We start from the raw sequence: 13,315 nt of genomic DNA, 5'->3' as shown, positions 1-13,315 counted from the left end.
CAGTGTATGAGTCGGATAAAACAATACTCAAGAGAAGCGCTCATTAAGCATGTTTTTACTCAACATTAAAAAAGTAGCCATCCAAGAAATTATTTACATAGGTGAGCTTTTTATAGCTGTGAACATTACATCTGATACATTGTAAAATTGTGTAAGCAGAGACAAAAAAATACATTTAAAGTACAAATATGACTACAAAGCAAAATTAGGTAGAACAAACACTTTTTCTAATCATTTTTTCAACATAAAACTTATCAAATCAATACAGTACGTAACGTAACTGTGTAGAGGACAGGATAAGGTACTTCCAGTGATAATATATCCTGTTTGCTGCTTATTCCCTTGACTTCCAAAAAACTCAACAGGCTCAGCAAATAAAAAATAATATTAAAACAACAAAGTGTGTTTGCAAAGATAGGGTGCTGCAGTATGCAAACAGTGAGACTGTGGTGGTAGATAGAGTGCTGTCTTGTTTGCAATGGTAGTGGTTAAAAGATGAGCTTTGGCATACAATATGGGTCCTAAAATGTGGTAGGTACTAATTTTTAAGCACATACTAAAATGTATGCAAATATACATGCCACTGGATTGTCTTCAGTGATATACACAGAAAAATGGTACCACAATTAAAAGATTAGCTGTTCAAGGTTGTTCTAAAGTAGTTTCAACTGAGCAGTATCATGGAGAAAATTTTGAGAATTCCCAGAACAAAATAATGATAGTAAAAAAATCATACATTTAGTGCCAACTGTGTTCTCCATTAACTTCTGAACTCAGAACGTAAATCTAGAAATGACACCAAACGAAACTGAAGTCTGAAAATCCTATTGGATTTTGTGGTCAGAATTCTATTATATAACTCTCCTTCATTAAATGTTGACTTTAGGGGACCTAAAGTCCCCTAAAGGCTTTAGGTCCCCATTAATTTTCCAGTCTTGAAACTTGTAATTTCTAACACTAAAAGTAGTGAATGCAAAAATAACATGTCATCCTTCAAACAGTCATGCGATGTTACTAAATCTACAAATAAATACTTTTCATTTAAAAGTAAACACAGTTATACAAGAGCAGTGCATTCAGCTTCTCAGTGTATGAAATTCTGTCAGATTTCATATAAATAAGGTGGGTATAAAAAACAAGGGGAAAAAAACGTTTTTAAAACGACTAGATGAATCAATTAAATATAAATATAAAAATTAAGCCACTCGAAATGAATAATAGATTAATTTAATAATTTGTCATTTCAGTAAAGAAAAGGATATATGACCATTAACACACATTATAAATGGGTGTGACGGCTCTGATGTGTGATTGGCTGATAGATTAAATCCCAGCAACGTCATATCCTGCGTGGCAGCAGCTCCATGGAAAACACAGAAGAGACTAGAAGCCAATCATTCATTCATCACAGCGGAGTGTAGTTTCTGCCCGTCCCACTGCAGTCCAGCGCCACGGCTGTTGCAGGAGCACTTCCAGCGTTAATCAAACAGTCTGTGGCTGAAAAGTAAAAGTTAAAGGAGGATTCGTAAAATGTGAAGTTGCCCGGCTTCAGGTGACAGTGAGCCAGCAGGGACGGAGACGATCTGTCGGTGGTGCAGCAGACGTTGTGGTTTAATAATAAGGTACAAAAATAAAGATCTCAAAGCAAAAACATGGAGGTAAAAATGATTAAGCGCTATATATATGTGATTGAATAGTGCCTCCAAATAAACAGAGGTTTCCAGAAGAGCAGTCTTATAGATACGGTTGGCTAAAGCTAGCAGCTAGCTGACCTTAGCTGGTGCTGATGTTGCTAAGCTAACATTGAAGTCAGAGCATCTTAGCCTGGATAAACAGCTTATTTTGCTGTTTTTATTACTACGTTAGTGTGCAGAATGTTACATACATATGATTTATATAAGTGATAAATAAATGTTGGTATATGAGATGTACTACTAGTTCAGTGGGTTAATATCTTCAATTGTACCTTACCTTGCCTTAAAATTGTAGTTTAATTGCTTATCCACCCTTGTTTGAAAGCTTACTGTTATTGTTTTAGTTTATCTTTATTTTCTCATTAGCATGAATGTTGAATTTTAAAGTGCAGTAGACATAGAAGCAGGTAAATCATGCATTTCATCGAAAGAGCAGCCCTATCTGCTACAATGGAACATTATTGGACAACATTGATCACCTGTATATTATTATTATTATTTATTATTATTAATAAACTCTTATTAAGCTCAAGAACTCTAAAAGTTGACCTGACCAAGAATGGAAATGTCGTAGTGGGCAAGACAAATTAAAAATGAATAAAACGGTAACAATTTAAAATGTAAAACAGGGACTGTTTCTGTTGCTGGTTTCTTAAGATCAGAAAGATTATACAAGTTCTGACAGTTTTAGTTCAGACTGGAATGCGTTTCAAGCATAGAGGGGAGAGAAACTGAAAGCTTGCTTTCCAGTTAACATTCGCATGCAAGGAACATAGAGGTACAAAATGTAATTTGATCTCATGGTTTAACGGCTTCAGTTTTCTGAAGAAAAATGCATACATATGTAGGAATCAAGCCAATAAGAACTTTGGTAAATCAGAGTAATACAAGGTTGCTTGTTCCAGTGAAAAACTACTGTATCAGCAGTAAGCAGTTTTTCAGATGTGGAATAGTGTTGGCTGTCTTACCAAGCAGCTTTTAAGGTTTTAGGTAAGTTTTCAAATTAATAATTGCAAAGAAAATTGCACTCGGTGCAGAAGAATTTTAGAAGATAAACTTGTTGCTTCAAACTTTGGAGACTGTCTGCCTGTTCTGGTGAAGCACATATTTTCTGTTTGTCCTCTGAAGGATCATGAGGGGAGTCTGGCCTTTGCTGCCTGCTCTGGTGCTTCTGTCAGAGCTCTCTGTGGAGAAAGTCCAGGCTGCGCCATGTCAAACCTGCAGAAAACTCACTGAAAGCTTCATTAAGGTAAATCTGATTAACTGTAAGTTTTCACTTGACATCTTTTTATCATGCTTTTATTTCTTTGTTTCAAACTGAAGGATTAAAAAATGTAAGTTTTTGTGTAGGGATTAGAAAAAACGGCAAACAAGAACTTTGGTGGCGGCAACACTGCATGGGAGGAGGAGAAGCTGGCTAAGTATGCACGCAGGTAGGAATAGTCTCTGCAGCTTACTGTTGAGATACTGTGACCATTTGTAATTTACATCCGTTTTATCTATTATTCAATACTTTCTCTAGAATGTTTTTTGGTTTTAAATATTGATTTTCTTCTTCGTGTATTTATTACTCGCATATTTCTGTGGTTCAGCCTCTGCCTAATATCGTCTCCTCGTTTTAGTGAGACTCGGCTTTTGGAGATCGTCGAAGCCGCTTGTGAGAAAACAGATTTTGAATGTAACCGTCTGCTGGAGCAGATAGAAGACCAGGTTGAGACGTGGTGGTTCCACAGGTACAGCTCAGCTAAAATTATTACAGGTGTTAAAGTTTTTTATTTTTCATTATAAACCTGCCTATAATACGTTTGTTTTATTACCCTATAGATCAAAACAGATGAAAACATTTATGGCTTCTTCTGTGTAATCATGCTGTGTTATCATGAGCTTGTTTGAACATTTTGTTTGTTTTCCAGGCAGCAGGAGGCACCAGATCTGTTTGAGTGGCTCTGCATTGAGCAGCTAACACTGTGCTGCCCACCTGGACACTTTGGGCCTGACTGCAAAGGTGTGCACAAGCAGGTTACTTTATGTTAGTACAATAAAAAAAACAGATTCTACATCCTTGCTTACTTCCTTCATTGCTGCAGTATTTAAGCAAAGAGCTGATCATTGTAATCGTGCTAATTTGAAGAGTGCCCGTCCGGACCTGGGGGTGTGTGTGGAGGTCTGGGCCGATGTGAGGGTGAGGGCACTCGTCTGGGAGATGGGGAGTGTGTCTGCGACCCGGGTTACTCGGGCCAGCTGTGCCAGAGCTGTGCTGATAGTTACTTCCGGGAGAAGAGCTCCAATGACAGTGCAGGGGCTTGTGCAGGTGAACCATTTCCACACTGCTGTTTACACATTTTCAAATCGGCATCATGTTCAACCGGAGCGGATATCGGTTTGATGTTAACGGTTCTCGTCCACGTTTAGCGTGCTTCCACTCCTGTAAGAAATGCTCAGGGCCACAGGACTACAAGTGCCTCGCCTGCAAACCTGGGTGGATCCTTCATGACAACAAGTGTGTGGGTGAGTGTGAATTTGGTTGTTTTTTCTTTAGCAAATTTGGATGAATACACTTCCCGTGACTTTTACCATGTCTCTTGTAGACATTGATGAGTGCGGCACAGAGCTGGCTCGATGTCCTTCCAACACTTACTGTCACAACATAGAGGGATCCTATGAATGCAGAGGTATGGCTCCTTCAATATTTATTGATCTCTAGCAAACAAAATCATGCTGGTTGTTTCAATTGACCAGCATGCATCCTGACAAGAGACCGAATGGTTTGAAACCAACACGGGTCGGTATGAGGGTTATTGTTGAGAAAATAGCAGTCAGATATTTTCAGTCTCTGTGAGGTTTTTGAAAATTAAGTCAGAGTAAGAGCATCAATTACCAATATGAAGTAATTAACTGGATCCTATAATTGGTTAGGAAATGCTGTTTGTATTAAGAAAACTTAGGTTTTCTTGATACAAACTTAAGAAAAGTTCTTAAGAAAACTTAAGAATCATGAACTGTGAAGGTTGTGGAAACTACAAACTTGACCACAGTAGGCAGTTGCTGTTCTGCTAGCTGGCAGAGCATCACATTGACAGTAATGATGCTGACCGTTTCACCTTCCAGGCTGTGACCAGGCATGTGTGGGCTGCATGGGCAGCGGTCCTGCTCGCTGTAAGAAATGTGCGCGTGGCTACAGACTGAAAGGAGCCAAGTGTCTTGGTATTTAAACTGTCATTAATTATCTGTGTAATTTTTAACACATAAGGTTATCCTGGCGGAGGTTCAGCCATTTTACTGTGCGTTCCCTCTCAGATATAGATGAATGTAGCGAACGCGCAATAGCCTGCCCCGGACTGAACGAGGCCTGTATCAACGAGGAGGGCTCCTTCCACTGCGACTGCGCTGAGGGATTCATCAGAAGAGACAGCATTTGTGTGGAGAATAAGCCACCTGGTGAGTATCAGGTTTTAGGCAAAGCATTACGAACCAAAAATAGTCTCCCGTCTGTATTCTCTCTGTATTTTCTCTGAATAGTTTGAATTAGAATCAATGCTGCCAGTGTTTAATGCCTTCTGCTGTATTTAAATACAGCCGATTTGTACATTAAGTATTTTTTTCATTTACATATTTTTAAGTCTCATCAAAGAAAGAGTTTGTAACATGCCACCTAGAGTGGTAACAGAGTCGTATAGAGAGTGACAATTAAAACACATTGACGTTTGTAGTTCTTAGGGAAAGAAGGCACTGTGTCTATACATTTGAAGACAAATGTAGGATCTAAAGTTTATGTGCAAGAAATGCTGGGAAGAAAATTGTGCGTAAAAACGGCATCAGTAATGCAAATGTTGACCTCATTGTTGGAAAGCAATCCATAAGGAGATCTCGGTGAAGTTTGGACTCTGAAATCTGAGTTTGCTTTCATCTTGCCTCCTCAGCTGGCCCAGAGAAAGGTCTGTTTGACGACATGACCGATGATGAGGTTCTTGTGCTGCAGCAGATGTTCTTCGGCGTCATAATCTGTGCCCTCGCCACTCTTGCAGCCAAGGGAGACATGGTGTTCACAGCCATTTTTATTGGAGGAGTGGCTGCTATGGCTGGATATTGGCTGACAGAGAAGGGAGACTACATGCTGGATGGATTTCTGAAGGGACGTTAGACTGTCTTCACATGTCTGTGTAACAGAGGGAGCTGGGGATACCAGCCAGAAGAGGTGACTAAGACTTGACCGAAGGTGGGACGTTATCTTCAATGCTAGCCTTTCAGGGATTAATTATGTAATTTATAAGGGCTTGGATTAATTAATGTATAATTGATGAAGAGGATTATGCAAGAAAAGGTGAAGACTATGATGTCATGAATGAAGCAACACCGCACTAATATAAAATACCTGAACTTCATTCCCTACCATAAGCTTTGCCTGTGTCAGGTTACTGCTGTACTCCAAATGGTAGCTATGGGCATGCACTTAGATCAACACTGTCCCCTCAAACTGACCCTAAATAGAGTCTGAGGAGGTTTATATCATGAGGTTTTTTTTTCACTGGATGACTTTATACCTCTTCCTCTGTGAATGTTTGTGTCACAATGCATGTTATGTTCATTTGAAATCAGAAGTACTGCACTGTTTTAATTTATCGTTTACTTTAGCATGATTGTTTTTACTTTTTTAGCTGCTGGATTATTTATTTAAATGTAAAAGGAGTGTGTGAGTGCAATCTGGATAATTCAAGCCAATTTCTGCTGCCTTTTTTTTTCTTTATAAAAAAAAAGCTTTATTTATGTTTGTGAATATTTAGTTGTTTGTATCATCAATGCAAACATTCAGCTGTAATTCAGAGATTATTTTGGAGAGCCATAACGCTAACACCTCTGATCCATTTGGTCATTTTATCGATCCTTATTTACCTGGACTGGAATCGTCCACAGGTGTTTGCTTTACAATAAAAGGAGATTTTACTTTTTTGTAGGCTTTGTTTTTTGATAGACTATTTTATCTTTGCTGAAACATGGAAAACTATGTTTGATGAAGTGGCAGAGAAACAGAAGACAAAGAAAAATGTTTGGGCAAATAAAATAGTACCAGTTTAATATATATTATAAAACAATTTCAGGAATTTAAATGTTTTTGACTGTCAAAAAAATTATAGTATAATTGCACACTGATCTATTTACAAGTGATAATGTCAGTAGTTAATTGTATTAACCATTAGAAAACTTCTGTTTTCTAATAGTTAATTTTAGAAATATTAACATTTGTTTTATTGCATTTGTTATCATGCAATAAAACAGTACATGGTCATGTTATGCTCAACACAATCATGACGACGAAGACTGCTGACATGACTGTAGTGCAGTAAGCAGTGGACTACACTTTCTTTAATAAGTAGCTTTGTTGAAGAATATAGCTACTTATTAAAGAAGCAGTGTAGTGTGGGTAGTGTAGGTTTTTCATATTGCTGTTGGTAAATATGTCAATGAAAAGTTGTGTGAAAGATAAAACATGGTTGAAAATGGCCCTGAAACAAAGCCCATGGAAGAATTCTGTGCGAACTGTAGCTGGAATCTGAATTTCCCACACTGATGTATCCAGGACCAGGGCCACAGCTGTTGCATTGCTTGTCTAGAGTCCCTCCTAAGACAAGGACAACATCAGAAGCTTCTTACTTTAGGAGAGAAAGGACTAGATGACTGCAAATCCTTTCTTTTAAAATCCTGCATGTCATTTGAAAAAACATAAGGTCCGAGAGGTAGAGTGGAGAGGCCCAGGCTTGAGGTCCAGTGAGTAGTTTCCAATCAGTGTTGGTCTGGGGAGCCATGTTATCTGCTGGTGTTTGTGTATTCTAGATCAAGGTCGGTGCAGAAATTGACTGGGAGATCTTTAAGGAAATGCTGATTTAATTTTTCAGCATCAAAAGGAAAAAGCGAGACAGCAGACCCAACAATGGAGAAAAGCGAAGTTTGGTGTTAAAGCAACCTGGGCTTCCATTAAACCTCCGCTGCAGCCTGATCGTCTTCATGCCACGCTGCTTTGATGCAGTAATTCATGCAAAATGAAACTTGATCAAGTATTGAGATCTTGTACTGTACTGGACATGTATACACCTTTTTTTTTTTATTTAATGGTTTGATGTTATTTTGTGTCCAGTAACACAATTTTGAGTTTTAATAAGCTAAGCTATAATTAGATCTCAAGACATTTTTTCTCCATATTTATATTTATAAGAAAAAACAAAACACTAAGCCCATATTTTATGTTTATTCCACTTAATATGCTTTCTGTTTTCCATCACTTTTTTTTTTCCATTTCAAACTGAGGGTTTGCTCCTCAGTGGCTGAGAAGAAGCCTGAATTGCAGGTTTTGGCTACTTGGAGTCATGTCAGTGTTCCATTCCAGTTAATGGGGTTAAGGCACAGCAGCTCTCTCTCCTTCAGGGCCTCCTGGGAATGTGTTAGTGCTCTGTCCCTCCTGCTCTGCTCCATTAGCTGCACACAAAACAAGTACAACTGAGAAAAAAAAAAACAAGACCTTTTACTGTAACCTCAAAGCGTGCTCCAGGAAGCATTTCCAGCATATTTTAGTACACAGAGGGATTGGTAATGGATGCATAATGCATGATTGGGACCGTACCCTCTTGTTCTCATCTCTGTAGATTGCCATTGCTTTGGTCTGCTGAATTCGCTGTTGTCTCTCGCTAGATAGGGCGAGGCGGTCCACCGCTATGAGATGCTCTGCTTCTTTTACTTTACTAGCTAGCTGCAGCTTCAGTTCCACGCACTTCTCCTCCATCTGCCTCTTCAGCTGCTCTCCTATTTCCTTTCTCGCAAAATAAACCACATATTAATAATCTGTGCAAAGGTGAGGCCTTGTCAGAGGATAATTTAGAATGTAGAGCTGAAGTGATTTACCTGTACTCTTCTTTCTCACTGATGGATCCATACAATGGTTTCCTCCACACCTGATGATACCTGACACAACAACTTCAACTTAGTGACCATGATTTTATCTTTTTTTTTTTTAACAGTAAAACCAAAATAAAAGTCAGGCTATTCCCTGGGTGTATCTCAGGACTCATTCTTTCCACCTGAAACGCTCTCCTCTTTGCATGATCAGCGACCTCTGGTGGTAATAATGGTGAACAGCGCATGTTTCGAGACTGACGGTGCGTTTAAGGACCAAAGGTGGGTACAAATGATCCAACCTCGGAATATTCTGCGAATCAGATTTATACATTTGTGCTTTTATGTTTACTTACAATTATTGTGTCTAATTATTTAATAATGCATCTACAGCAACCGCACATTAGGTCGACACCAGGTAAGCACCTCACCTGACTGCTCTTTAGCACCCTACCATGGTCTGGGAGAATTGGTAAGGTTATTGGAGTGACTGCAAAGTTTGGAGTGTCTTGAGAAACATAAATGGGTGTGGGTATAGAGGTAGGTGTGGGTATAGAGAAAGATTATTAGCGTGGCAACAAACTAACCAGATAAACACTGAGAACATTTTCAGGCGTGAGCTACATTTCAGCAAAACAAGGAAGAGAATCCGTTCAGCTAAAATTTAAAAATGACTAAAACTCTTTTATTGAACAAGAAATACAACTTTTTAAAAGGCAAACATTTGAAACTTTGCTACATAATTTTTATGAGATTCAGATTTAAAAGTGTAAATGTATTGTTTTGATCTGCTGTAGGTTAGATAGCATCCATCATTATGTAGCCTAGAAGATTTTCTTGCTTGAAGATAAAGTCTTTCTTGAGGTTGATCATTCTTCAGATTCCCAACGTTTTATGGTTCTCCCACAGCCAGGCATGGTATTTATTTAACTTGTGATCTTTAGGAGTCACCTATAAAAGAAAAATACAGATAATCTGTCTGATTTAGCTTAATTGTGACTTAAAAATAACTTAAAATAGCTAGGGAGTTGAGTTCATTCACCTGTCTCCACTCATCAACACAGAAGATCCTGTAGGAGTCGTTCCCGTACTTGCCAATACCATGCAACTCAATAGGGTAACGCCACTGTTTATTTAAAAACTCATCTAATCAGGAGAAAACACAGTTAGTTTTTTTCCTAGACGAAAGTTATCCAGCAGAAGTCTCAAATCATCACCGGAGAAGCGGATGATTGTTTTGGCTCGAAGCTCATAGAGCCCAAGTGGCTTCATGAGTTCAGACATGGGCTTCCAGTCGGCCTCCCGGGTCACCTCTGCAGACGGGTAGCGCTCAAAGAACACCCAAAGCACTGGAATGGCCATTTTTCCTGTAATGAAAAACTAGTGAAATTCCAATTTTTACTGCAGATTGATTCAGGCTGCACAAATGTGGGACTTTACCACTTGTCTTATTCAGAAAAATAGTGGCCACCAGGAGCTTCCAGGGGTCATGGAAAAGGGTTTCCTGTATGAGGTTGAAGGGAGACCTGGGAGGTGTCCATTTTCTGAGAGATTTTCTCCTGGGTGGGCTGAGTCCTGAGCATAAACACAGAGAACAGTTCTAATATCTCAGATATTAGGAAGGGTAAAGCCTGCCAACAATTGTGCACAAATTAACTCCATAAACATTACCATCTTTGAGATGTTTCCCACTGAAATAAGGGCTTGTTTTCCGCCTGCTCTCCAAATTCCTGGATCCTATGAGAACACAGGAAAGTGTTAAATAAGTCATAATGTTTGTCATTTTAATATCCTTGAAATTTTAATGAACGCAAATGTGATTTTTAGGGCTTTCACGGACTAGAATTAAGTTGTCATAAAAACATTACTAAAATTCTGAATTTTAACATAAACTTGACAGAAACGCAGAGTGTACACACCCTATTAAATGATTTAACTGTAATTTGCTGTGACAAAGCACACTTGTGTTTGACCTTGTAATTAGCATTATTTAAAGTACCGGTAATGGTTGAGCTTCCATTAAACAGCTAATGAGATACAAGGCCTTGCAAAAGTATTCATACAGCCTGAATTTTTTAAATCACGTTCTTCAATAGCCTTTATTTGTCTTAGAGTTAGACTAACACAAAGTAGGGCACAGCTGTGGAGTAAAATTTGGAAACTGTGGAATGCATTTGTTTTCAGTTTTCTGCTGTTTAGCTCTATCAATCCTTCAGTCAACTCTAACCAGCTACTATGTTCCTACTTAAAAAAAACCTTCCCATGCTGATTCTACCACCAATCATGCATCATTTTGCTTTCACTTTGCAATTACACGTTACTTTGTGTAACGTGTAAATCCCATTTTATTGGGATTTTGTCTATCACACAAAATCCCAATAAAATGCACTGCAGTTCAAAATATGAATACTTTTGTAATGCGCTTTAAATGGTTGACTTTACTCCTTCAACTCATATTTTAACCTGACAGAGCTCTTGTTTTGCTGCACTGTATGAAATCAGAAAAGGAAGTAATGTATCAAAATAAGTCATGTAAATAAATGAAATGATTTTCTTCATGAAGTTCCATCAAATTACTAACATTTCAGTTATTTTCTTATACCTCTCTAACATGCAATTGTAGCTGGAGAATGCACAAGCTGGATATACTTAGAAAATATGATTGAAAAAAGTTTATGGTTGTAGCACATGAACTTAGCTTAAAACTAAATTAAATAAAAGTCTTAATTACAAACTTTTCTTCGCTGTCAGACCATGTAGCTCCTACTTACTATTATGGGAATCTCTAACTGGTGTACAGCTTCCACCACTGTTGTCAGGTAACACCTCCTCCTCTCTGTGACTGTCAGCATTATCCACTACCTCTGAATTAGACTTGTCACCTTTGCTGTGAGCCTGTGCAACATCTGTGTTTGCCACATTCTCACTTTCATCCTCGCTCTCAGTGGCAGCTTCAACACTCAGAGTCGGGACCGAAGGCGGCGTGTTTGCCAGTTGATTCCTGTGAGCTGGAAGGAAGGTGTTTCGTTGATCACTGGAAGGAGCCAGTCTCAGAATTTTCTCCCTCAGCAGTCCCACCCTCCGGGGGCTCTTGTGTGTGTCATCATCATCTGCCAAGTCTGATGAAGATGTAGCTTGTGAGCTAATCTGCTCAGCCTCCTCAGCTATGTCCTCTTGCAAAATATTACTTCTAATATCCTCAACAGCAGGCTTTACCTTGCTCTTGCTGACTTTACATCTAGTAGAGGAAGAGCTGTTTTTAGATTTATGTCTGGCAGACTTCACTTTTCCACCTATTTGTTCCTGCTGTCCATTTGCTTGCTTTTTCGTCCATTTCTCTTGTGTTTCTTTGGAGTGATCTGTTTCAGAGCTGGTGAATTTAGTTTTGGATGAGGTGAAATCAAACAGGTTTATGTCCAGGTTCTCTCCTCCATTTTTCAACAGGTAATCATGCAAGGACGACTTAGACCGGAACCTCTGCCCACTGGGACTGAAACAAAAAAAAAAAAAAAGATTAGTCATTGATTTAAGTCATGTGCTTGTAAATAAATTAAGTTTAGCCTTCTTCAGTTACTGTCTGCTGGACAGCGTTTAATTAATTTCACTACAAAAGTTCATTATTATTACTCCAAAAGAAAATGAAATGTTTTTGTAACTGGCTGTGGGAAGAAATAATCTCTTGTAGTGTTCTGTAATACAGTAGATCTGAGGACGTTTCTGACTGACAATGTTGTATGTCAGTTTGATGAAGACAATACTCAGGGTTGTCCTTAATGTTCATTTTATGAAGAATCTTTCTATGATAATCTCCAGAGATTCCACAGCAAATCCCAGGACCAGCCCTCATTAACCATCTTCTTTAACTTTTTTAGGTCCCTGGTTCTGCTGCCCCAACAGATGATAACAGAAGAGACACTCAACAACAAACTTATAGAAGATATGTACTGTAGCATCTGGCAGAACACATAGAAGGACCTAAACTTCTTCGAGCTGTAAAGTCTACTCTATTGTCCCTTCTTGTAGACAACTTAACTGTTAAGTCTCCAGTGCAGTCTGTTGTCCAGGTGAACACATATTTATACTCATTCACCACCAAATACTGTTTGACCTAACACTGATTCTGCTAAATCCACAATCATCTCATTTGCTTTGTGTACATTCAAAGCGTTTCTACACCATGCTACAAAGTACGTCGTCCACCAGGTCTATATACCCATTTTCTTGTCAATTTCTTTTTAATTAACTTTTTGATATGTAAAGTGACTTGCGGAAAAAAAAACAACCAATCGAATCACCTTATTATGTACACGTCCAGTTTTCCTGCAGTCTTGCCAGCTTTTCTCTGCCTCACTTCTCTAATCCATCCATGTGGCAGTGCTTCCTTGTTACTCTGGACATCCATGTCTAGGCTGATTTCCAGCTCATTTTCACCGCTGGTGAGAGGAATCTCAGAATCAGGGACGAAGCTTAGACCAGTTTTCACCCTGTCCTCTCAAATGTCTACAGTAAAATGACAGCAGACACACTTTGCTGTAAAAAATGTTTCACTGTGCAACACAGAAGAAGCGTCATTTTGCTCCATTATTTTTATGCAACAGCAAACGAAGAGAGTAAATCACAATCAAATTAGAATTGCACCTACCGAATTCATCTAATTTATTTTGCTGTGGAGCAGAGCGGTCCAAACCAAGTTTTGTTGTCAACAGTGGAGCGGAACTGAGCATGTGCAGAAACTCGGA

General features: G+C 38.7%; 2 protein-coding genes across 6 annotated transcripts; one reads left to right on the top strand and one right to left on the bottom strand.

Moving 5' to 3' along the window:
* Positions 1-1,339: 1,339 nt before the first annotated feature.
* creld1b (CRELD disulfide isomerase 1b) lies at positions 1,340-6,641 on the top strand. Its single transcript, XM_032558814.1, has 11 exons — positions 1,340-1,622; positions 2,823-2,943; positions 3,045-3,127; positions 3,317-3,427; positions 3,608-3,699; positions 3,826-4,005; positions 4,107-4,202; positions 4,283-4,366; positions 4,803-4,898; positions 4,992-5,132; positions 5,615-6,641. Exons 2-11 carry the CDS (start codon positions 2,827-2,829, stop codon positions 5,833-5,835), a joined length of 1,221 nt encoding a protein of 406 aa, XP_032414705.1. The 5' UTR covers positions 1,340-1,622; positions 2,823-2,826; the 3' UTR covers positions 5,836-6,641.
* Positions 6,642-7,958: 1,317 nt separating this feature from the next.
* mbd4 (methyl-CpG binding domain protein 4) lies at positions 7,959-13,314 on the bottom strand. 5 transcript variants are annotated; one of them, XR_004338729.1, is made up of 9 exons: positions 13,219-13,313; positions 12,872-13,076; positions 11,348-12,066; positions 10,248-10,313; positions 10,017-10,151; positions 9,794-9,943; positions 9,619-9,722; positions 8,308-9,527; positions 7,959-8,183 (listed from the first exon to the last, which is right to left on the bottom strand). XR_004338729.1 is itself a non-coding variant. In XM_032558693.1 (8 exons), the coding sequence occupies exons 2-8, from the start codon at positions 12,976-12,978 to the stop codon at positions 9,453-9,455; spliced, it is 1,200 nt and encodes a 399-aa protein (XP_032414584.1). In that variant the 5' UTR covers positions 12,979-13,076; positions 13,219-13,314; the 3' UTR covers positions 7,959-9,452. The 5 variants fall into 5 exon arrangements, 2 of the variants coding, with proteins under 2 accessions (XP_032414584.1, XP_032414373.1); XR_004338728.1 differs by having other exon boundaries at positions 7,959-8,162; XR_004338719.1 differs by having other exon boundaries at positions 7,959-8,493; positions 8,586-9,527.
* Between the last annotated feature and the right edge of the window lies 1 nt (position 13,315).

This window comes from Xiphophorus hellerii, chromosome 1 (genome assembly GCF_003331165.1).
Source record: "Xiphophorus hellerii strain 12219 chromosome 1, Xiphophorus_hellerii-4.1, whole genome shotgun sequence".
NCBI classification, from domain to species: domain Eukaryota; kingdom Metazoa; phylum Chordata; class Actinopteri; order Cyprinodontiformes; family Poeciliidae; genus Xiphophorus; species Xiphophorus hellerii.
The sequence above is the reverse complement of the archived record's forward strand: the minus strand, read 5'-3'. Positions and strand labels throughout refer to the sequence as shown.

What these genes read in the sequence shown, in the direction of transcription:
- creld1b (XM_032558814.1), top strand. Translation starts at nt 2,827, where the DNA reads ATGAGGGGAGTCTGGCCTTTGCTGCCTGCTCTGGTGCTTCTGTCAGAG. An exon ending in CTGGCTAAGTATGCACGCAG is followed by an intron (nt 3,128 to 3,316) that starts GTAGGAATAGTC and finishes TCCTCGTTTTAG; the next exon opens with TGAGACTCGGCTTTTGGAGA. An exon ending in CTTTGGGCCTGACTGCAAAG is followed by an intron (nt 3,700 to 3,825) that starts GTGTGCACAAGC and finishes GCTAATTTGAAG; the next exon opens with AGTGCCCGTCCGGACCTGGG.
- mbd4 (XM_032558482.1), bottom strand. Translation starts at nt 12,978, where the DNA reads ATGGATGTCCAGAGTAACAAGGAAGCACTGCCACATGGATGGATTAGA. An exon ending in CTGGACGTGTACATAATAAG is followed by an intron (nt 12,067 to 12,871) that starts GTGATTCGATTG and finishes TTTTTGTTTCAG; the next exon opens with TCCCAGTGGGCAGAGGTTCC. An exon ending in TTTTCTGAATAAGACAAGTG is followed by an intron (nt 9,944 to 10,016) that starts GTAAAGTCCCAC and finishes TTTTCATTACAG; the next exon opens with GAAAAATGGCCATTCCAGTG.